General features: G+C 39.0%; 1 protein-coding gene across 3 annotated transcripts in view; it reads left to right on the forward strand.

Moving 5' to 3' along the window:
* Nucleotides 1-22,901, forward strand: part of RNF145 (ring finger protein 145) — a 42,018-nt gene that overhangs the window by 16,411 nt on the left and 2,706 nt on the right. For all 3 annotated transcript variants that reach the window (XM_030459198.1, XM_030459200.1, XM_030459199.1), the window contains exons 3-9: nucleotides 1,596-1,704; nucleotides 8,750-8,841; nucleotides 13,620-13,855; nucleotides 16,323-16,498; nucleotides 18,969-19,109; nucleotides 20,420-20,602; nucleotides 22,437-22,584. In XM_030459198.1, coding sequence (XP_030315058.1) covers nucleotides 1,596-1,704; nucleotides 8,750-8,841; nucleotides 13,620-13,855; nucleotides 16,323-16,498; nucleotides 18,969-19,109; nucleotides 20,420-20,602; nucleotides 22,437-22,584 — 1,085 coding nt within the window. The remainder of the gene's footprint in view (nucleotides 1-1,595; nucleotides 1,705-8,749; nucleotides 8,842-13,619; nucleotides 13,856-16,322; nucleotides 16,499-18,968; nucleotides 19,110-20,419; nucleotides 20,603-22,436; nucleotides 22,585-22,901) is intronic.

A 22,901-nucleotide genomic window follows, 5' to 3' on the forward strand; every position in this document is an offset into this window, starting at 1 on the left:
AAATTTGTATTATATATAATATATATTATAGTATATAAATATTTAAATTTGTATTTTTTTAAAGGTAAGTAAACAGGCTCTGTCATTACTTCTGTAACCTATCATATCTGAATAGATCTTTGCTTGGCATATTGTGGGTCTTTGGCTTTTTTAGGAGCATGTTATGAGTAACCCTTAAGAACATGGCTATAAGTAGAATTTTACTGAGATGACTTACTGAAAGCAGCATATATTAAGTAGCCTTGAAATACATACATAAAGACTGACTCTGAAATTGTATTCTTTTCAAATATTGGAACATACTGTGTTCACAAGCTGTTTTATAGTAGCTGCTTGTCCCACTACTTATGAGTGGTTAATCTAGAGTTACATTATTTTTTTTAAGTACTTTTAAAAAGCTTGAAGTGTAAATAAACTCAGTTAAAAAGGCTGTGCCTGCTGAATAGATGGATGAAACTTTAAATGTAATGCGACAGGTATGGCTGTGTCAGTAAGTTCTGTAACACTCTGTTCCTAAGATGCAAGGAAGTTGTTAGCTCCTGCTGTTGTTTGTTTTGGGTTTTTTTTTTCCTAAATGGATTTTGGTGCCAAGCATTTTAGCTGACCTTCAGAACGAGCATGAGTACACTGCATTGTGATGGAGAGCTTGGGAATAAAGATGAGTAAAGGCACCATGCACTGGGTTTTTGGCCTGCAGAGTCTGTCTGGGAAGGAAAGGAGGATGGGCACGTACCACCCAATTGTGAAGTGGACTTCAAAATGATAGATAATAATAATAATGCTTTATTGAAACATCCTAATGGGAGCAGGTATGAAAAACAAGGATTGGTGTTCTGTTGGCTGCAGAGATTTCTGAGACGCCGGTCAGTGGTCTTGAAGAGTAGAGCTGTATCTGCACAGGGTCTTTTTCCACAGTCTTACTAAATGCTAACAAGAAGTGAAGGAGCTGCTGGTGTAAATGCCTGTCAATCCTAGGCTGTTCAGAGGCTTGTCTGTGATTTATGAAACACTGATAGCTTGAATGTGCTTTAATATTACATGTATGGAGAACAGCCTTTGTGTCCCCATCTCAAATTATGGGCATACAACATGGCTTTAAACCACAAAGACAGAGTGGAAGAATTAAAAATGTATAATGTTAATCAATGTGGAAAGGTGTTCTCTGTGTCCTTTGCTTGAGACGAAAAGGATTTTCTATGTCAGCAGAGTTTGTCAGATGAGCTTTTTTCCCCTGCTACACTGAAACTTGCTTTCATTTGGAAGAGGGAGACCTAGGCCTGTTTTCCCTTTGTTAAATAGATTTTACTAATTGAGTCTTGTTAAAATACTGTGGATTAAGTCCACTTCTTGACATCTAGAATGCAGTCTTAGAGAAATTGGTAGAGGTATTTCTTTTCATGGAGGAGAGGGAAGTGAAAGTGGCAGGTTTTTTGGGTGCTTTGTGTTTTGATGAGAGGAAAATGTAGGTACCTAAGGTGTGAAACCAAGTGAAAACAAAGACTGTTAAAGAGATCTGTCTAACTTGAGTGTTAGTATTTTAAGAAATTTTGAATTAGTACTTTTTTTTCAATGTCAACCTCTGTTTTTTGTTACAGGTTATATCTTAAGTGTTGTGCTCCTAACTTTACCAAGGCAACACCTTGTTCAACTTTACCTGTACTTTTTGACTGCACTGCTGCTTTATGCTGGTCACCAAATTTCCAGGTAAGAATAAACGGATTAATTTTGATAGCTTGGTTTGGGAATTAGAAAAATAACTGGTATTTTAACAACTTATATAAATGGGGTAGGTCTGATTTTGTAGAGTCCTTTTTTCTATGCCTGACACCCAAATATATCTTGATGTTCTTTGTCTTGAATAAGTTTTGTAATTAAATATGCAGTCAATTAGTTCTGTTGTATTTTCATTGACTTAAATGGAATTTGGAAGTACTGTTCTGTGGAGTGTAATGTCCATTAATCTGAGGAGAGACAGCACTTACCACAAGATGAGATGTCAGTAATCTGAGTTACTCACTGGCTCAGCTTACATGCTTTTTCAATGCTGGTGCACTTTAAAGGAAGCACAGGACATTACTTTTAGTTTTCTGGCACCCGGGGTGAAAGAACAAATAGTAATATGGGAGAAGGTAAAGTAAAGTAACAGTGAATTTATTCTTACATTTAACCTTCTTTGCACAATACCTTGTAAAATGAAAACAAAGGCATGCATTTTTGATGGGAAATGCAGAGGAACAGGCTGGAGGACAAGACAAAGTCAGCCATCTTTGTTTGCTTGGCTCTAGCTAAATCTGTTGAAAGCCAATGTAAACTCTCATACTGACAAGATGTTTAATTGGAATCAAATAGAGTGCCATCACATTAATTGGATATACATGGGAAGTTCTGAAAATACAGGCTGGAGCTTGATTTATTTTGGTGCCTACTGATGGGAAACAAAAAAAAAATGTGCTTTTGATTGATGTAAGTGAAGTAATAGGTTTGCTATTTTTTCATGGAAATTTTTGTTCCAGAGCACTGGCTGGAATATCTCTTACTTGGTGCATTGCAGTTCAGGGGAGTGCTAATGAAGGTTTTGTGGTGACTTGACATGTTGTTGTCATGGCTGTCAGAGCTGCAGTTACTAATTTCCTCAATGGATGAGGATGCAAGACCTCTGGTTTCCTGAGTAACAAGGAAAAAGAGATTTTTATTGTCTTTTTTTTTTAAAGTCACTGGGGGAACTCTGAGTTCTTACAGATGCAGTTTGTGGGTGTTTCTCATAGGGTTGAAGATTTACTAGAAAAATCAACCTAAACATTGTTTAAGAATGTGTTGAAATAAAATTAAAGCTAATAACTGCACACTTGTCAGATACAGGGCTTTGGTCCAGAACCTTTACAGCTAGAGTCTTTATCATAGAATTGTTTAGGTTGGAAAGGACCTTTAAGATCATTTGAGTCCAGCGATTAACCTAGCACTGCCAAGTCCATTACTAAACCCTGTCTCTAAACATCTTTTAAATACCTCTAGGCATGGTGACTCAACCACTTCCCTCAGCAGCCTGTTCTAGTGCCTGACAACCCTTTTGGTGAAGGTATTTTTCCTAGTAAAATCTAAATCTTCCCTGACACAACTTGAGGACGTTTTCTCTTGTGTTATCCTTGTTACTTGGGAGAAGAGACTGCCACCCACCTTGGATCCTTACAACCTCCTTTCAAGTAGTTGTGAAGAGCAATAATGTCTCCCCTCAGCCCCTTGTTTTCCAGGCTAAACAACTTCAGTTCCATCAGCTGCTCCTCAGTTGCTGACCCTTCACCAGCTTTATTGCTCTTCTTTGGACACACTGCAGCACCTCAGTGTCCTCCTTGTATTGAGGGATCCAAAACTCAACCCAGCATTTTAGGTGCAGCCTCACCAGTGCCTAGTACAAGGGGACTGCCCTTGTCCTGCTGGCCACACTGATACAAGCCAGGATGCTGTTGGCCTTCTTGGCCACCTGGGCACACAGCTGGATTATGTTCAGAAAATGACACATCAACCACATCGATCCAGTCTGTCCAGGTCCTGCTGAAGATCCTTTCTACTCTCAAGCAACACTCCCTTCCATCTTGGTGTCATCTGCAAACTTACCAAGTTTGTACTTGATCCCTATGTCCATTGATAAAGATATTAAAGAGAACTGATCCAAATACTGAGTCCTGGAGAACACCACATGTAACTGGTCATCAATTGAATTTAACTCTGTTCACTACAACTCTTTTGATCCATCCAACCATCAATTTTTTTACTCAGGAAAAATGTGCCAGTCCAAGCCATGAGCATCCAGTTTCTTCACAAGAATGCTGTGGGAAACAGTGTCAAAGACTTTACTAAAGTTTGGGGAGACAATAGCCACAGCTTTTCCCTCATCCACTAAGCAGGTCATCTTGTCTTAGAAGTTCAGGTTAGTCAAGCAGGACCTGTCTTTCCTGAACTCATGCTGATCAGAGTTGATCACCTGGTTTCCTGCTGCGTGCCACGTGCTGGCACTCAAGATCATCTGTTCCATACCCTTTCCCCAGCACTGAGGTCAGGTTGAAAGGCTTGTAGTTCCCCTGGCCTTTCTTCCAGTCCATCTTGTAGGTGGGCATAACATTGGCTCATCTCCACCCAACCAGGACCTTCCCCTTCTGCCAGGACTGCTTGTAAGTGAAGGAAAGTGGCCTGGTGAGCACTTCTGCCATGTCCCTCAGTACCTTTGGGTGGGCTCCAAAGACTTGGTTGCATTTAAGTAGTTTAGCAGATCACGAACCATTTCCAGTTGGATTATGGGGGTTCATTCTTCTCCTTATTCCTGTCTTCTAGCTCAGTGAGCTGGGTGCCCATTATGCCATTATGGATATTTAATTTTTTTTTAAAAGGGAGGTGGTACAGATTTTGATTGATACATTAAGGGATAGCACTGTGTTTCTTAGTACATTTTTTGTTTGTGTTTATGTAACATGAATTATAACTTCTCTTGCTTTGTTGAGGCCTTAAGACTCAGTGAAATATGTTAAATGACCATCGCTTGGACTGTTCAGCATGTTTGTATCAGGCTTTCTCTATTTGATGCTTCTGGAATGAGTTAATAAAGACTTTAAATCTTGCATCAACTGGCACAAAAAATATATTTAATTAAAAGATGTCTTGGATTTGAATAGTCTAGCAGTATTCCCTCGCTGTTTTGCAAAGCAAATGTAGTTGCTGACACTTTTGTGTGACTTTACCCTTTTTCCCTAGACATAAAACTGACTTGGTTTGCAAGGGGCTCTCCAGCAGCAGCCTTTATATAATGTGGGGAGTGACATTTGCCTTAGCTTTTCAGAAGACTTCTGGAACCCTCCAGTAGTTTTCATATTAAAAATGGTAAAGTGTAATACACAAATACAATGATAGTGGAGCTATCCCTTTTATTTACAAAACTGTCCTATGCAAATTGATATTTCTATTTTGCAGACTGAGGGTAACAAGACATACTGTAGACACGTGTGCAAACTGTTCCTGAATGTTTTTTGTTAATAATTCTGCTTAGAGCTGAAAACTTCCAGTGAATTGCCTGCACACACTACCAGTTGGGATGCTATTTAAAAGAGATGAAGAGGTCTCATATTGAGGCCAGTTTGGTTAATGCAAATTACAGAACAAGACCGTAAGCAGCTGGTACTTGTGACTCTGCAGTGTCCTGGAAATTTTGAGCTGTTGAAAGACTTCAGTTTTCAGTGCTTTTTTTCCCACCCCAGAAATAGCTTGTGGTTCAGCTTCAAGTCTGGGAATAGGAAGATCTGAATTTCATAGTTAACCTCTGACTTCAGGCTTTCAGGTCTGTGACCTTGACGAGTCACATAACTTCTCTAGTGTTTGTTTCCATGTCTGCAAAACTTATCTTAATATAAGTATACCTTAAGACAGTTACCTTAATGTGTTAAGATTAATTAGCAAATCTTCCTGAACACTTGAAGAGTCCAAGATGCTACATCTGGATGTAGCATCTTAACCTGGCAATTTGGTTGGAGATAATATACCATCTGTTGGTTGGAAAAAGGAGAAGTCATCTTTAGAAGATCGTGTTGCTCCTGGCAAGGAAAATGAATGCTGGTTTTATTTTATATGTACCTTTCTTTAAAGGATCACATTTCTTTTCCCTGTTTCCAGCAATAAAACAAAGGAAAATAAATGATGCAGTGGTGCAGAAATGAAAGGCAATTAATGCTAAAAAAAAATATATATATATATCTACATCATTATCTTATTTCATGTTACGCTGTTCTGTGATGATTGTATGCCAAGTTTTCAGCCTTGCAGAGCTTAGAATCAGAAGCTGGGAGGATCAGAAGGCTGAATTGTTTCTCATAGATAAAGTTAAAATACACTTAATTTTAAGGTTGTTTGTAGACATTTAAAACCTATGAGTGTGGTTGTGTGTTTGTTGACAGCAGAGATTAATCAGCCAAAGTAAATGTCAGCAATATGAGTCAATAAGATCAGATAACCACTGTGTCTTATGTCAATTACAAAGCATATTTTTAATAACAGGTGACCTATCTGCACTGTCAGTAATAAAAAATAGCCATGTATGAAACACTGTGTCTTTGCCTTTTTAGAGCATTGTTAGTCATGTCTGTCTACGAGTGTATGGTAACAGTCCAGCAGTTTGATTAAACGAGGCTGGGAATGCATCCACAGGAAGTACAGCAGGCAATCTGACCTAAGCTTTATTCTTATATCCTAATTTTCTAAAGTAATAATGTAGTTTCAGTCATTTCCTTTACTAGTAAATAATGATTTTAGCATTCTTTTCCTATATTGCTGCAATAAAGGGAATAATTCTCAAATGTGAAGCTTAATACAGCTTTAATTGATCAAAATTGAGTGCAGGCACTTGCTCTTCTCAGCATCTTGTGTGTCACTGCAGCTGTTGGAGGCGTTTTCTGATTGGTGACTGTGCTCAAAGCTCCTTGTGTTTGTACTGGTAATAAGAGAATCATTGCTTTGACTTTCCGTATTCAGACATAATCTACAAATACTGTTTACGAGATTTAGGAGATGCTAAAAGAGATTTTATAAGAAGTTAAAACGTTGTTCGTACCAGCTGCTAGGCCTAAAACTCAGTTAATGAGAGTTACCTAAAGAAACAAGTGAGTACAGACATCTGTGCAGATAACTGAATCAGATAGACAATGGCAAGGAATGTAGCTTGAAGGGATTTGGGTGATTTCCAGGCACAGTCCTGATGCTGAAGAAGCAGCCATAGTGCAACTTTGTTGGTATGTCTGTGCAAAGTTGTGTAAAGCCATCTTGATGCAGTTGGTATCATGGGTGATTTTGTAACCTTTTTCTTAAGGGACTAAAAAAACTTGATGTCTGCAGTGCTTTCCTTCTCGCAGATTAGAAATAGTCAGTTGTCAGAATTTCACCCTAAATTTGAAGCTATAACATGGTATTACTAACACAAACCCCAACATCTTCTGCGTGTTGTAATGCTGTTATATTTTTTTTTCCCTTTGTAACTCTGGATTATCTTGTTTGTTATGGATACTTTCAGAAAGTGCTTTATGCAGGTCCATATGAAATAAATAAAAAAGTAGCCAACTTTGTCCTAAAGAAAACCTTGTGTTTAGCTATACCTTGATAACAAAGGTGAAAATTCTATCTAGCATCAGTTGTCTTTGGTGCCTTTTCAGTCCTCGTCTGTTCTTAAATATAGGTTACAGTCTAAAGAACCCGTTTCAACATATCTCACATACACTATGACACTTGAAAAGCTGAAGTGAGTAGGCAGTGTTGTCAGCTATGAAGAACAGGCTTTGTAGTGTTTGTTTTAGTACTTTTGAGATTTATGTCTTGAATTCCATAGATTTTTTGCACATGAAATTCTGAATACCTTGCCTTGGAGTGGCAAACTAATACTAGAAAAAGGATGTATTCCCACATTTCTGGGGAGAAGGGAATGCTGAATATTTTCTGCACAGAGCTGAATATTTTTCTGCACAGAAATAAAAAAGCAGTTCTTGTATTGCTTGTGGTTTCTGGTACTGTTTGCCTTGCTCTGACTGAAGCTTTTCCCAGAAAGTGTGGTGTCCTCACCCATATAAATAACTAGGAAATAGATGAAGTGTCATGGCTCTCCAGTAAACAGTCTCCATAGCTCCATGCAGGGTCAGATCAAGTGTGTCTGTCTGGCATTCCCAGGATGTGATGCAGCCAGACATGAATGACCAGACAGTATCAGCCAGATAGCAGCACAGGATTAGCTGTGCTGCTGGCAGAGATGGTGGTGTCAGAGAAGGGAGCAGAGAAAAAAGGGCAAGGCAGAAGAAGGGGCTGGAGATGTAGATGAAAAGGGTCATGAACATTGCCTGCTGTCTCATGGCAGAGGATTAAGGAGCCACCAGAGAATTACTACTGACCTGTTCCAGGATCACCTTCTGAAAGTGTAGAATGTTGCTTGTAGTGTCAAGTTCCTATTTGAGTTATATGTTAGTCTGCTTGAAGGCAGACCTGATGAATTATCACCAACAGCATTAAAGTGCCCAGTCTTCTCAGGTTCATACCCTTTCCTTTGGTTGCCTGAGCCATGTTCCTTGCCAGCCTTTTCTGAGAGATATTGCATACGTCCTGTCAGATTTTCAGGCTATCTCACTTTGTCTGTCAATAGTGATCTGTCAGTTTGAGGGTATCCAGTTAGTCTTCCAAGTTTCCCAGGATAGAACTAAACTCCTAAATCATGTTGGATAAAAGATTATGAAGCAACTCTGTTACTGACTCTGGTCCATGACTGTAACTTCCTTCATATCTACTTTTTAATCCAGTGCAAAGAGATTGTTAGGTGCAAAATACTATAACCTTTAAATTGGAAATAAACTTTCTCAAGTTCTCATTTTTTTTTTCACATGGAGCTGGTGGGAAAAGAAATCAACATTAGGAAGAAAAACATTTCATAAAGATACTTAAAAATTGAGTGCAGCTTAAGAGGATTTGTCCATAAGCAGTTTCAGGCCATTCTCTGAAGAACAGCTTGGATGTTCCAGAGGATTTTTACAGCTATGCCAGGGAGTCATAACTAAAGGTGTTACTTTTCTCACTGAAGTCATACCTCAGAGCCTTATATCAGGCTTCTGAAACAGTTGTGTTAATAGTGTTTTTATAATTATTGACTGTGACATATATTGAAGTTACATATGTATGGAATGAATAAATTGCTTCTTATTAAATCGATCTTGATAGCTATTGCACTTATTTTTCTTAGGGATTATGTGAGGAGTGAATTGGAATCAGGATATGAAGGGCCAATGTACTTGGAACCTCTCTCTATGAATCGTTTTATGACTGCTTTAGTAGGTAAGTGCTTTAAATATTTGTGATGCAGCAGAGAGCTGCCTGATTCTGTTCAGTGAAACCTATGCACGTTTTACTTCTTGGTTTCAAATTTCTCTTACTGCTTTCAGTACTTCTCATTCAGCAATTCTCATTGATATGCAAGAGGGACAGGAGTATCCTGTCTGCCTTTTCCTATGCTTCTGATTTACCAATACTCCTGTACTTGGAGCTTTGAAGTACTTTCTAGGTCTGTTTGTCATGCTCTACCCCTGTATTCCTCTGAGGCTTAGAATTTGACTCAGAAGGACTGGATTGTCTGTTACAATCTTCAGGTGTACTATAGAAATTTCAGTAGTAACATATTTGACAATGGAAGTGTCATAAATGTATTAATTCTTTCTCAGCCTTATAGATGAACATTATCATTCTCCTACAAAAAATGGTGAAACAGAAATATGTGGTGTGTGCATGGGACTCCAGGTTACTGCTTGTTTTAACAGAGTCCCGATGATATTTGTAATTAGAGAGTTAAGAAGTAACAAGTGAAAACTACACTTAAATTGTTTGATTAATGTCAGAGATGACTTCTACCTAAAAAGCCCAAATAAATTTTAAAGAATTGGACTGTAGACTGTTCCCTTAGCCTTTGACTTTTTGACTGGAAGAGAATATTATTGGTGTTAGTGTTGCTATGCCAAGCCCCATGTTTTGCTGAGAGCATACTGGAATATACACACCATGTGTATTTTAAATTAAGCCAGATACGAGCTTGGGAGAAAAATCTTCCTTAATTTCTTTCACTAATATCTATGTTTTCCATCAGATTATCGATGATGCCATGTACTGTCAGCAAAACCCAGTTGCTTTCAGCTTACTTGGAGCTGCTACTGCAGATTTAACTAGGTTTAGCTCTTTACAACATGTTAGGTCTACCAGAACATCCACATCCTGTTTGTCTGCATTCTAATTTTGCAGTGTGGCATTTGCCTTTTTTTTTTTTTAATAATAATTTTTAATAGAATGACATTTGTATTTTTCATGAAAGGTAAATCTTTTGATACCATTTATTCTCTCTTCTGAATTTATACATTTTGCTATCTTGTCAAATGACACCAAAGTACAGCTAAAGCCTGTAGTGTATTTCTGAGAAAATTTTTGTAATTAGTCCTTTGTATCTCTCAGCTGCAATGCAGGGTCCCATGATAAAGCAGAGTCCCTCAGAGAGCTTCACAAAGCAGTAGGCAGGCCTGCACAGGAGGCTTTGTGTAATTTGGTAATGTTTAGGCAGAAAGTGTTAATAATGTATTAAGTGTAAATATGTGTATGTGTATTATGTGTATGTATACATATGTGTATGTGTGATATGTGTATTAAGTGTTAATATGTATTAAATGTGAGAAAAAGATAATACTGTTATTATGCAATACCATTTTCATTGCTCTTGGAGTTAAAGTGTCTCCTAGCTGTTCTTCAGAAGTAGGTGCTTTACTAGCAAATGTTTGCACGTTGACATATTTATTATTCCCATTATTAGTTATCTCCTTTTAAAGCCAACTTGAGAGTAATTTTTGTGGTGGCAAGTGGTCTTTGGGGAAGACCTGTGAAAGTGGGCTGCTACACTTGGCAGTGTTTTGCATAAACAAAAAGTATTTTCTCAAAATTGTGCCATACACCAGTATTTATTCAGTGGAATCTACCTTGTCTCTGGAGTGTGCTGCACTGAACTGTGTCATCTTCACAGCAACATAAACAGGTGCTTTGCTCCACCTTTTTCTTACATGTTCTATCAGAGCATTGTGCAGCAGCACTGTTGAAATAATTGTGGTACTGTTGCAGCTCTGGTTCCTAACAGTTCTGGTCAGAATTAAGGGGATGATGCACAGTACACCAGCAGCTTCACAAATATAATCTTCATTCATGTTTTTATTCAGTAGTGCTTTTCAGATGGGGTCCTACAGTAATTTCTTCCCCTGAATCTAATTCAATCTGATAGCTGTTGACTTGGGCTGCTAAGATGTTCCTAAGTGCTGGATGGAAGAAAAGTCTTTGAAGACTGCCCGTGGATGGGTGTGCCATTTTGTGAGCATGTCAGCTGTGAAGTTTTGGAAGTAATGCTGCCATGGAGGCTTGCTTTTTCTTAGTGCACAGTAATAAGATTACATCTTAACTTTGTTATCCTTGTTTTGAGTAACAGTTGATGTAGGCAGAGAATTTATCATCAGCTTTTTAAAACTGGGAATTAAATTAAGATGGTTCCCTACTCAAAGTGGCTTGAATGCAGGCAGCATCACATAGGTTTTCTTGCTGTGCATTTTCCATTAGCTTGCAAGCTGGGAGGCTTTGGCTACCTTTCAGCAGTGCTTACTGTATTTGTGCTGCTTTTGTGAAGAGAAAAGAATCAACAAGAACTTAAGACAGTAGATTTCTTCCTTATTGCCTCATTTCCTACCAGAGGAGCCTAGTGTCCTGCAGGAGGATTCCAGCTGTCAGGTTCATTAGCTGTGTCTGGCAGTTTTCATTCCACAGCATTTAAGTTTACAGAGTGCAAGCATTCAGCTGGATTTGCAAGTCTTGTGTAGAGAGCTAGATTGTCAGAATCTTTTTATGATTTGATATGAGGTAAAAAGTAATTTCTTCTGACTGTTCCTGCTGTGTTATGCATGATGACTGATGGTGCATAGTCCCACTTGGGCATAAACTGTTTGGTTTGGTTTTTTTTGGTGAATCTGTCCTCAACAAAGGTGCTGCTACCACAGTTTAAAGTGGGAAGTACCAGTCACTAAAAGCTCCACTGAAGGAATTTTCAGGCTCTTCCTGAAGAGGCTGAGAATTAACAAAGTGCAGACTTCAGGAAACAGATTGAGGCCTCTAGAGAAGTTGTTCCATATATTTCCTTTGATGGTGTACAGCTCTCCTTCCCATGACAAGTAACTTTTGATCAGTGTTTAAATTAAAAAGGTGGTGGTTGGGGAGAGGGGGTTGTCAGAGAGCGTAGCAGGGATGACCAGGGTGGTTGGTACATCTCTGGTGGAGGAAAGTGGGTTTTGAATGACATGAGACTGATCTTGAAGGTCCTGCTTCATGGTCAGAGAGCTCTGGAGTCATCCCAAAAAGTGCTGGATTGTTTAATGTGATGTTGTAACAATATTTTATTTTAGATGAAGACGCTTTTACTAAATCCTGAAAAACATATTGGATGCTGGTATTTTTACCCCTTTGTGTGTGAAGCTGTGTTGCCTTAGTTACCATGAGTCTCAGAAATTCTTGCAAGTGGACTGTGCCAAACTCCTGAAATTATAGCACAGCAGTAATTCTGGTGGTATCTTAAATAGGGTTGTAGCAATGTGTGTGTGGGCAGAGAACAGCAAAGCACAGGGAGCTTCAGAGCTGGAGTCTGCTGAACTTCTAAAAAGATGAGTAGAGTAATTCCTTTGAGGCTTGTAAGACCCAGGATGCTGGTAGTGCCTTGCTAAGAGCAGCAGGGGTGCTTGTTCTGAAAAGACATCCTCTAATTCAAAAATACATCTACCAAATTGACAGTGGGACATCAGCTTGAAAGAGGACAGTATGAAGGAACAAGAACTTTCTATGCTGAAGTCGTAGAGTTTAGAGATTACTTTCAGCTCAGCTGCAGTTATTTTGAAAGCAGGAGTCCTTTCCTAGGCAGACTGAAAGCAAATCCCTGGTACTGGTATTTCTTCTCTCACAGCTTCTTTCCTCAACCTGTCCAGAAGGGCTTGAAGGTCTATAAGCTTATGTGAACACATGGAGTTAGAGCTGACCTATAGGCCTTAAAGGACCTGATTTTGTTACTCTGTGTTTTGTTAAAAGTAACTCCTGGTTTCACCAAGAGTCTGAAATGCAAACATCAGCAGAGGTAGCTCCAAAATTGCCCGTTATAGGCTCTAGGGCTTGGTACACCATATTGAGGCTTTCAGGTGTGAGCTGGAATAGATGGTGAAGAAGATTCCACTTTTAAAAAAAAATACACAATCAGCTTTTTCCTTACTGAGAAATGAGTGTTCTTACCCAGGTAATGTGCATTTCATCCCATTCCATTTCCTCCAAGACAGTGACTACAACTTTCAGTGATGGGAGCAGTATTACTGGAGTGGTCAGTTTCTAGAAGTATCACCCTCCAAGTCCCTGGGTGTGTAGGAGAGATGTGCTCGTGTCCCTAACAACTGTTAAGGTGAATTTAGTTGTTAATTATCTGTCACTTGCAAGCTTCAGTGACTATTTTGAGCAACTGCCTCGGGGCATTATGAAATTATTGAAGTCTCAGCTGGTGACCTGACTGTTCTCCTGTTGCTGTTCTTAGCCAGTAATTCCTCTTGACAGTGTAAATATTGTTGCTCTAAAAGCCATGTGGGACCTCTGATTACTTTCTTTGCATAGGTTGAAAGGAAATAACAGGGTAGCTGGGCTTCAGAAAAGCTGCTGCTGCAAACACAGATACTGATGGCATTTAAATTTGAGCTGGTAATATTAAGGAAAAAGAGGGATGACTTGATTGGTTATCCTCTATATGTTTATTCCCGGGACTTCATATTAATCTGAGTATTATTCTGCTTGTGTTTTGCGTTTACATCTCTTTAATCACGTGCACTTTCCATAGGTTGAAAAGGGTAACTCCTGTGACCCAGAGAAGCCTGGTTTCATAACAGCTGTGCCCTAGTTAGAGCTGTCATAATACGCTGGTTGCTGATAACTGTGTTATGGAAAGATAACGTACTAAAATACGTTTTTTTCTGAAGGAGATTGAAGCTTGGTTATAAAATACAGTGTCGTGTTTTCAGGTCAGCTGGTCGTATGTACGCTTTGCTCCTGCGTCATGAAAACAAAACAGATCTGGCTTTTCTCTGCTCATATGCTCCCTCTGCTGGCACGACTTTGTTTGGTCCCTTTGGAAACCATTGTCATCATCAACAAATTCGCTATGATTTTCACTGGTTTGGAGGTTCTCTACTTCCTAGCATCAAACCTTCTGGTGCCCTATAACTTGGCAAAATCTGCATACAGAGAACTTGTCCAGGTAAGAGAGAGAAGGTAATTATTTTATTTTCCTTGGCCTGGGCTTTTTCTTGCTGGAAAGAAATTTAAAAAATACTTTGTCTTCTTTGCAGCTGGGTTTATGTGTTAACTTATGCTTTCTTAGCAAAACAAATGGGTTACTATCCATACCATATTCTCTTTAATTTATGGTAGCTTAGAATTTGTGGGCAGTTAAGACATTAGTCTGAATTATACTGCTGGCCAGCTGAGCATGTCCACTTTGCTTGGGCATTGCTTAGTCCTTCACAAATTCAGGCTCAGAGACAAGATTGTGGAAGAATGGAAGTTATTTACAGTCTCTAAGTGAGCATGCATGTAGTAGCTGCTAATTTCAAGAAGTACCTTCTGTAGAGAAACACTTGTAATTCTAGTAGCGTTAGATCAGGAGTAACACTAAAGCTGATTTTGACTGTACTAATCACTGTCTCTTAACAGTAAATTATTTCTACTGTGCAGACAGTGATTTGAAATGTCAGTAGTATTTTCTTTAAAATAGCAGCATTGTTGAGACATCAGTCAAAGTCACCAGAAACAGAGAAGACTGATCTGTCATGTTTCCATTTTGTTAATGCTTTGACATCTAATACGTATTTAATTTAGAAAGCATTTTGTTAGTGGTACAGAAACATCATAAAATGTGTTATTTATATAAAAATAAACGGTATGTGTATGAGTCCTTCCATGTATTTGATTGATGGTTGACTTCTGACTGACCAGCTCTCGCTACTTGCTGCAATTTTTTAAATGGAGCCACTTGTTTTCAGTCTTCTGGTCTTCAGTCCAGAAGCTGTCAGAAACTAACTTGTTAAGTTCCTTCAAAGCCCTTTTTAAAGCTGCTCTTTGCTGCCATATCTGTCATGCACAAACAAAAACTTGGCAGCAGTGGATGCATTGTGTGCCAAGGTGAGCCTGTCATGTTGATCATTACTGTCAAGTTATTTATTATGTATGTAATTTGTCTTGGGAACAGGATTATCATTCCATGCTTGTACAGCACCTGGCATAGTCTGATTTCATTCATAAATATCTTGTAGATTTGCTGATTAAAAACTAATTCAAGACCTGAAAAAACCCATTGGTTCATGGTGTGTTAGTATGAATGCAGCTCCACTACAAATCAAGTTTACTATGCTTATTCCAGAGGAGGATATTATGGTTTGTCTTGAATACTTTCCTACTTGTATTTCCATTGCTGTAACTTTGGGTAGCTGTAAATTTTCAGTGATGCCTTCATCCTGGTGTTTAGTCTGGATTTGATTGCTGTTTTGATGTCAGTGAGGGAAGTTTAGGGATTATAGGAATGTTAAACACCAGGAGTTTTTCCTGAATGCAGCATCATAGGGGAGAATGTTTTAACACCTGGGCCAAGGCAGTTTCTTCTGTTTGTGTGTATAATATAGACTGTAGGTTATGATATAATTTAAAAGATCCAGAACCATAACTGCCTATTTGAGCAGAAGATGCCAGTAATACCTCATGGTTATAAATCTACATTGTGAGAGTAGCATGACCCTTTTCTATGTGATAGATCATTCTGCCAAGAGCTGCATAGAATTGCTTAAATTGATCCCAGGCCAAGAGAGTCTACTGGGGGCATATGTATGTCCTTCATAAATCTGTGTGCAAAGCTAAAAGCAGGAGCTTGGGACCATGTCCATGCCAGCAGCATGTTGCTTATTGATCAGCCACAATAGGATCCCATGAATGTGACATTCCTCATGCTTATCATGAAAGACTTAAGCAGTCATCTTTTTTAGTGTTTGTTAAAATTTGTGAGCCATTATGGATTGTAGGTCGTTGTAGGAAGCAGCTGATGAGGAAATGATAGTTATGAGTGATTTCCTATTGAAGTCCAGCTATATAAAGTTCCAGTTTTGTGGAAATGAACTTGGTCTTTGAAATACAAAAGAAATAATTTGAGCTTTGGAGTCTTCTGAAATAACTCTTAAGCATGAGTTTCAAAATATGTGGTGGATTAGGAGCAGTTAGAAGTCAAGTATGTGTTCTTTTTGAGATACTTAAAATGCCTGAATTATGAAGTTTTCCCTTGACACCAGGTCAGCAAAGCAGGTGTACTGTGCTGAAGTGATATGGCTTATATTTCAGTATCCATTGTGTGCAGTGATTTGGCAGTACCTATAGCTAAAACAGCATTGCTGGGACTTAAGCTGGGCAAAATGGTCTAAAGGAGTTGTTCTTGAATCTGAGGCATGTAAGCTCACCCTGGCATTCAGCTGGGCTGACAGTTTGCTGTCCCTGTACCTGTCCCTGCTTCAAGACAGGCTGGTAACATGTCAGTGCTGAACCTGGGCTCTCCCTTTGGAAAACTGTAGTTTGATACACGTCCTCTCTTCCCTTTGGATGTGGAATGCCATGTGAATTGTTCTGTGTTCATGTTGCAAATGCTGTGAGCCAATAACAAATGCATTTTTCTCTGTCTTGCCCAGGTGGTGGAAGTGTATGGTCTTCTGGCTCTGGGAATGTCTCTGTGGAACCAGCTAGTTGTCCCAGTTCTTTTCATGGTGTTTTGGCTTGTCTTATTTGCTCTCCAGATCTATTCCTATTTCAGTACACGGGACCAACCTGCCTCAAGAGAGAGGCTTCTCTTCCTCTTTTTGACAAGGTAATTAACTGATGTGCACATAGTTGGTTTTCTGTTTTGACTATCATTTGAAATGAATGTTTGTGCTCTTTTAGAAGCCAGATACCTAGATTAGCTTTATTGCATTCTGATGGTCCACAAATATTTGTCCTTATTTCAGTAACAGTGTATTAACCCCTTGCTAAGCTTGTCTTTCAGAGGCATGGATCCTATTCAGAAGAAACAGCTTTAGTAGAACTGAGGGAGAGTACCCAAAGAAAGCAAAATATTCCTGTGATGAGGGAATAGCTTTAGTAAGAGCTTTGGTCCCAAAGTTGTTTTCTGTATACAAATTGGTTTTAAGTCGGAGAAGTTTTAGTTAGAAATTCAGTCCTTTTGATCCTTGTGTTGCTTTCTGAGCCCTGTATGTATGTTTCATCATTCTGGTGAGGGACACATTCTTAAGTTCTTTCAAGTAAGCAAAGTACCCACCCATAATATGAGAAACAGGATGCTTCCTAGTATCCAGTCCCACATTCAGCTGTGGCTGTCAGGCTGCATTAGCTGGGTATGGTTCATAAGTATTCAGTAGTTCTCAAAAGACTTCTCTTCCATCAATTTGTGCTTTTCTGCCTTTCAACTGACAAGTGTACAGAGGTTCAAAGATCCTGAGGCAAGGAGTTTCATGGCTCATCTTGATCTTTAAAATGAAAAATCCATTTTGATTGTTAGAATCCGTAGTTGCATTCAGTGTCACTCAATTCATCTATTGGGGAAAAAAACATACAATAGAAAGCTGACTTAACAGTTGTTTTCTTTAAAATCAAGAGTAGCATAGGTCTACTTTCCAGACTGGAAAGCTCTTGTTGGCTGTTTAAAAACTGTACTGTACCTTTCATTGTCCTTGTTTCAAAATCTTTCCATGAGTACGTAACTGCTGTGATTTTTTGAGAAGTCTTGAATAGTTCAGCTTGCTGGGACAACGTATAAACTGGTGCATCACTTGTAAGCATAATACTGAAAGCTCCCCAGGCATCTCTTCTCTTAAGTCCCTGTGGGACCCTTGTGTAGTAGATCATCTGGAGATAAATTTGAGAAGGGTTTTATAATTACTCTGACAAAAAAGATTGGGCATCAGGCAGAAAATCTGGCATTCTTGATTTCCAATAATATATTTTGAAATGAAATGTAGTTCTTCAAATATTCTACAGAAAGCGCTGCTTTAAATACTATTTTCTCTTCACCTTGACCTGCTGGAACATTTAAAAATTCCTTTCACCCTGCTCAGCTTGGTGAAGAGGCAGAATTTGAAGGCTTACCAGAAGCACTGAAAATAGCACATGTAAACACATGAACATTTTCTGATTTCATGTAATTGCTTTCAAGGGACATTTAAGGTTAAAGTAGTCATTAAGAGTCAAAGTAAATGTCTCTTGGACAAACTTTGTTTATTTTTGAAGCATATGCTTCTTCAAAACTCTTTTGTCTTGGTAGAGCTCTGGACTAGTTCAGTCTTCAGTCAGTAAATTAGCTTGACATTTTTTGACCACAGTAATTTCTCTCACAAGTTTATTACACTGGTCAACAAGTGAAATTTTTTTTTTTAATTTTTTTTATTTTAATTGAATGAGGTTGTCAGTGTATTACCTTGCACTGTATATGTGAGGATTTCCATGTGTGTAAGCTGTGTCTGACAGCTGATTCTTTACTGAGTGTTGGGACATACACTGCTCTGCACTCCTTGTTCTTGCAGTAATGTTTGAGAAGCCCAAGTTTGCTCTGGGGCTTAGTCTGCTCCAAGTATTGGAGTGCCAGGATCAGGAGAAGAGCAGCCCTAAGGTAGAAGAGCTGAAGTAATGCAGCTGTTCTCAGCACTGTCAAATATATTCTGAGGTCTTGATCGTTGGGACTTCATTGCTGTACCAAAAGAGGAAGAAGCCTGCTGAGGGAGAATATTCTTCACTGTTTTAGTTTGCTGCTTCTGGCTCAGTCATTTGAAAGACAGGTGTTGACTACATAAACCTGTTGTTAACACTGTCAGAACCCCCGATGGTATTTATCAGTGTGTTGTTTGCACTGTTACAGAGCTGAGTGGCAAGTGCCTGAGTGCTTTAACTCTGTTTCTAGTAAGTGGCTGAGATTTCAGCAACTGATCTGGATGCATTGAGGCTATGAAATCGACTTCTCTTGTGAAAACTGTACACAGGTAGGACAGTGCCACCGTGTGGTACAGCGCTGGGGAAGGACTGGAGGAATGCACAGCCCAGCTCCAGCTGACAGCAGCGCTGGCTGGGGAGCCAGAGGTGGAATTGGGTCTCAGAAAGAAGTATCAGAATACCTTCATCTTTTAATAGGAGGATTCTGTGGCTCTGTATAGCTCTCAATATTTTCATTAATCAAATTTTACTTTAAAACCAGCTTGCATGGTTAACAGGACAAGAGGAGAGTTTATCACATTGTTTTTAACTAATGGACCTTTTCTTTTTGTTTCTTTTCTGCTTTCTCCTCCCAGTATTGCTGAATGCTGTAGCACTCCATATTCACTGCTGGGATTGGTTTTCACAGTCTCCTTTGTTGCTTTGGGAGTTCTGACTCTCTGCAAGTTTTACTTGCAGGGTTACCGAGCATTCATGAATGATCCTGCTATGAACAGGTAAGTGCCTTGTGGTGCCTAGGGTCTAACAAGAAACAGACAAAAAGGGATTTATATGGAAACATATGAGTTGAATTGCAATTTTCTAACTTAAGAACTCTTGGGTATCCTTGACAGACTTCTGGTATACCAGTCTTTGTGTGCATTGGAAAGATTTGACATGAAAATACAGCTTGTCACAGGCTTCTTGGGAGTTGGCTCATTTCTGTAACAAATTCAAGGCTGTTAGTTGGGATTTCTAATTGCATGGTTTGATTGTCTTAGAGCTTTCATTTACATGAGTCACTGGAAAAATTTTCACATGCTTGAATAGTATAAACACTTCACATTTCCATTTCCTCACTTACCCTGTGGTCATGTGAAACATTACTAATCTATGAGGCTTTGTATGGATTGGCTGTAAATTACTATGGGAAACAGCCAAAATGCAAAAAAATGCCTTTTCTTCATGCTTGTCCCAACTTGCCTAGTACAAAATTGGGGTCTTAGATGGGACACTGCCTTTCTTGCTAAATTGAGCCCTAAACTGTACAGAAAATTCAGACCATACACAAACTTTATGGGATTTTCTTTCTCATTCCAAGATGTGGAAGCAAAAATGCTGTTAGAGCTGGCCAGGAGTAGAAAGCATCTTTTTTGGGGAAGCATGCAATGCTCATGGCCTGTACTTTAACTGTGTCAAATGCTGGTGCTAAATTGTGGTCCTTGGGGGCATTTAATTTGGTCTGGGATTGCAAAAAATAGACAGCTGTATTTGGTATGGGTACAGAGAGAGTACACAGAAAAATGGCTAAATTGCTGATTTGCCTTAACTGGACGCCAAGTTGAGTATTAGGTCAGGGATGTTCCCCAGGGCCAAAGGAGGGGCAGGAGAGTGATGATCGAGGAATACAACAGTTGGAAAGTGTCCTCATGGTGATCTAAGAATGAGACTGATGGGTGTGTAGGTGTAGACATAGTGGGGCTACTTTGGGCTTGGATATGCAGCACTGCAGCTGGTGGGTTCTTTGTTTAAGGCACAACCTGTGTCCCTAAAATCACTAGGTGGTGTCTGCTGGGCTGGATGTAGCCCAGATGCTACCAGTCAGGAGCAGGGCTCTGAAATTTGCTAGTTCCTAATCCCACACACTTGAGCATTTCTGAAAACCTTCCTTTCTGGTTAAAGCCTTAGCAGGGACATCAATAAAAAGCTAAAACCAGTGACATTTGAAGGGTTGTGGGAGAAACACACAGCGTATTTCTAGATGTATTTTTGAATCAATGTTGACACAGAACGATGTGATTGTTTTTTTGACTGTGTTGATCTGCAGGGGAATGACTGAAGGAGTCACACTGCTGATCCTGGCTGTGCAGACAGGTTTGATTGAGCTTCAAGTCGTACATCGGGCATTCCTTCTGAGTATTATTCTTTTCATTGTGGTGGCATCCATACTTCAGTCCATGCTGGAAATTGCTGACCCCATTGTCTTAGCATTGGGAGCCTCAAGGGACAAGTAAGAGACTGGTTTCTTAAAATGAAAGTTACTCAGTTCTTTTTTTAGGAGGTGATAAAATAGTAACTGATTGTGTATTTTGGATTTTTAGTAGCTTGTAAAATTACCCTTTCTTTTCTGTATGCATATTTCTTTTCTAGGGTAAATTCTTTGGTTTTTCCCTCCCTGTCCTCTTCCCTCAAAGGCACATAGTAATACTTTTCACTGTGACTTTGGTTACCTGTTCTTGCTCACAAGTGCATCCATCCAGCTTGTGGTGAGCTGTGCTGTTCTGCAGCTGCTGGCTGCATGCTTTGAGTATTACACTGTTCTGTGGTTACTCTCCTTAGCAAGAGTGTCAGGATACTCTGGTGTCATTTAAGCAAGTCTAGGACACCAGTGCCTGTGCCCTCCCCACCCAGACTCCATTGTGTGGATTTCTATAATGGTTCTGCTTAACTTCCTCTGCAATTGGGTAAATCTCTTAATGCAATGGTCTCAGGCAGCTATTGTGAATGGGAAGTTGATAGGAGTGACCTTGCATTAGGTATTATAAAATCTATTTTTTGTGAGACTATGATCCCAAATGGCAGGGTTTATGGGTAGAAAATAAGGGGTGGAAGGCTTGCATTAGTGTAGCAGATGTTTGAATTATGTGGGATTCTTGTTAATTTGTGTTTTGAAGATCTGTATTGGAATCTGGTGTTCTTCTATTAATATGTTTGTTTCTTTGTTAATGGCTTTTGTCTTTTTCCATTCTATAACCTGTAAGCTAAGGAATAAGAAGTTTATTTATGTGTACAGATTTGTTTAGCTTAGAGGCTACTTGGAGCCAGTGTGTTCCCCCTTCAGCAGTGTTACCTTCAAATATAACAATAAAGGAAAGGGAGTAGAGCCAGAATATGAGCATCAAGTAGTCTGTGGTGACAACAGGTTTTAACTCTTTTCAGCCAAATCTCCCAGCCAGTTCTAAATAACTAAGATCAGGATAAATTCCATTTCAGCTCTCCCTTTCTCCCTCACCACCATACACAGAATTGCAGACCTCACAGTAGTGTACTGGTGTTTCTTCAGACTGTATTAAATTAGCCAGTTTCTGCTGCTGTCCTGGTCTATCAGTAATTTAACTTTTTTCTGTACCTCATTTTCAGACCTATATAAAGTTAAAATACAACCTGAGGAACATACAGAATTAGTACAGTAAACACTGGAGATATTCTGAAAACCTTTACAAATGGGTGGTTGTAAAAAGATTGATGGTGTGCTTAGGTTGGGGAGGAGATTAGAAAGAAGGAGCAGAGTAAGTACTGGCAGAGATGAATGTTCAAGTCGTTGCTACATTTCTTATTTTGTGATCCCTGAATTGAAGAAAACACTTATAAATGCAGTAGGATAAAAACTGGTAATGGAAGGAGATAACTTTGTCCCATGCATATTAGCAAGGAGATACAGAAGAGTTGTGACAAGAGGAACAATTCTATTTATATGGAAAAGTGACCAGTTACACCTATATTTAATTTTGCTTAATTTTAATGGGCTTTCGTCTAAAACAGTATTTCAAGTGCTTCATTTGTCAAATCAGTGACTTAACCCATTATGACAATTACTAAAGGTTAATTTTTTTGTTTATAATCTTTGTACTGAAAAAAGCAAAGGTCAGAGAAGAGGGAAGTGTTTTTAAACTGTAGGTATTTTAGGTGTGCATGTTGTGAATGAGACTGCCCAAGTAAAATTGAAACTCCTTTTGACAAGTTAAAGCCTTGAGCAAACATCTAACATGCCTACATCCAGCAGTCAGCCTGTTCTTATTATGACACTCAAATCTCATTTAAAAAAACCAATGTGTTATTTGCAGGAGTCTGTGGAAGCACTTCCGAGCAGTCAGCCTCTGTTTGTTCTTACTGGTGTTCCCTGCATACATGGCCTACATGATTTGTCAGTTTTTCCATATGGATTTCTGGCTGTTGATCATTATCTCCAGCAGTATTCTAACCTCTCTCCAGGTAAGAATGTTAGCCCTGCAGTAACTCTGAAGCCTTGCATTAAGTGTCATCCTGCTACTCTAGGGGGGTGAAAATACATTATGAGTAAAGAAGAGGGATGACAGAAAGCAGAAGTAAAAAATACAATATAAAATCTCCTTTTTTTTTTTTTAAATCCTGTTTATTCAGCTAAGGAGCTCATAGGGGTTGTCTGAGAACGTAGATGAGTAGAAGTCTATTTCAAATTATAAAGCTGGAAGGCTTTTGAGGGGATTTTCTAGTATGCTCATTTACGTATTGTTACTTAACTATGGCTCTTTTAAAGCAGATTTCCTGTA

Source organism: Calypte anna, chromosome 13 (assembly GCF_003957555.1).
Source record: "Calypte anna isolate BGI_N300 chromosome 13, bCalAnn1_v1.p, whole genome shotgun sequence".
Taxonomy (NCBI): Eukaryota; Metazoa; Chordata; class Aves; order Apodiformes; family Trochilidae; genus Calypte; species Calypte anna.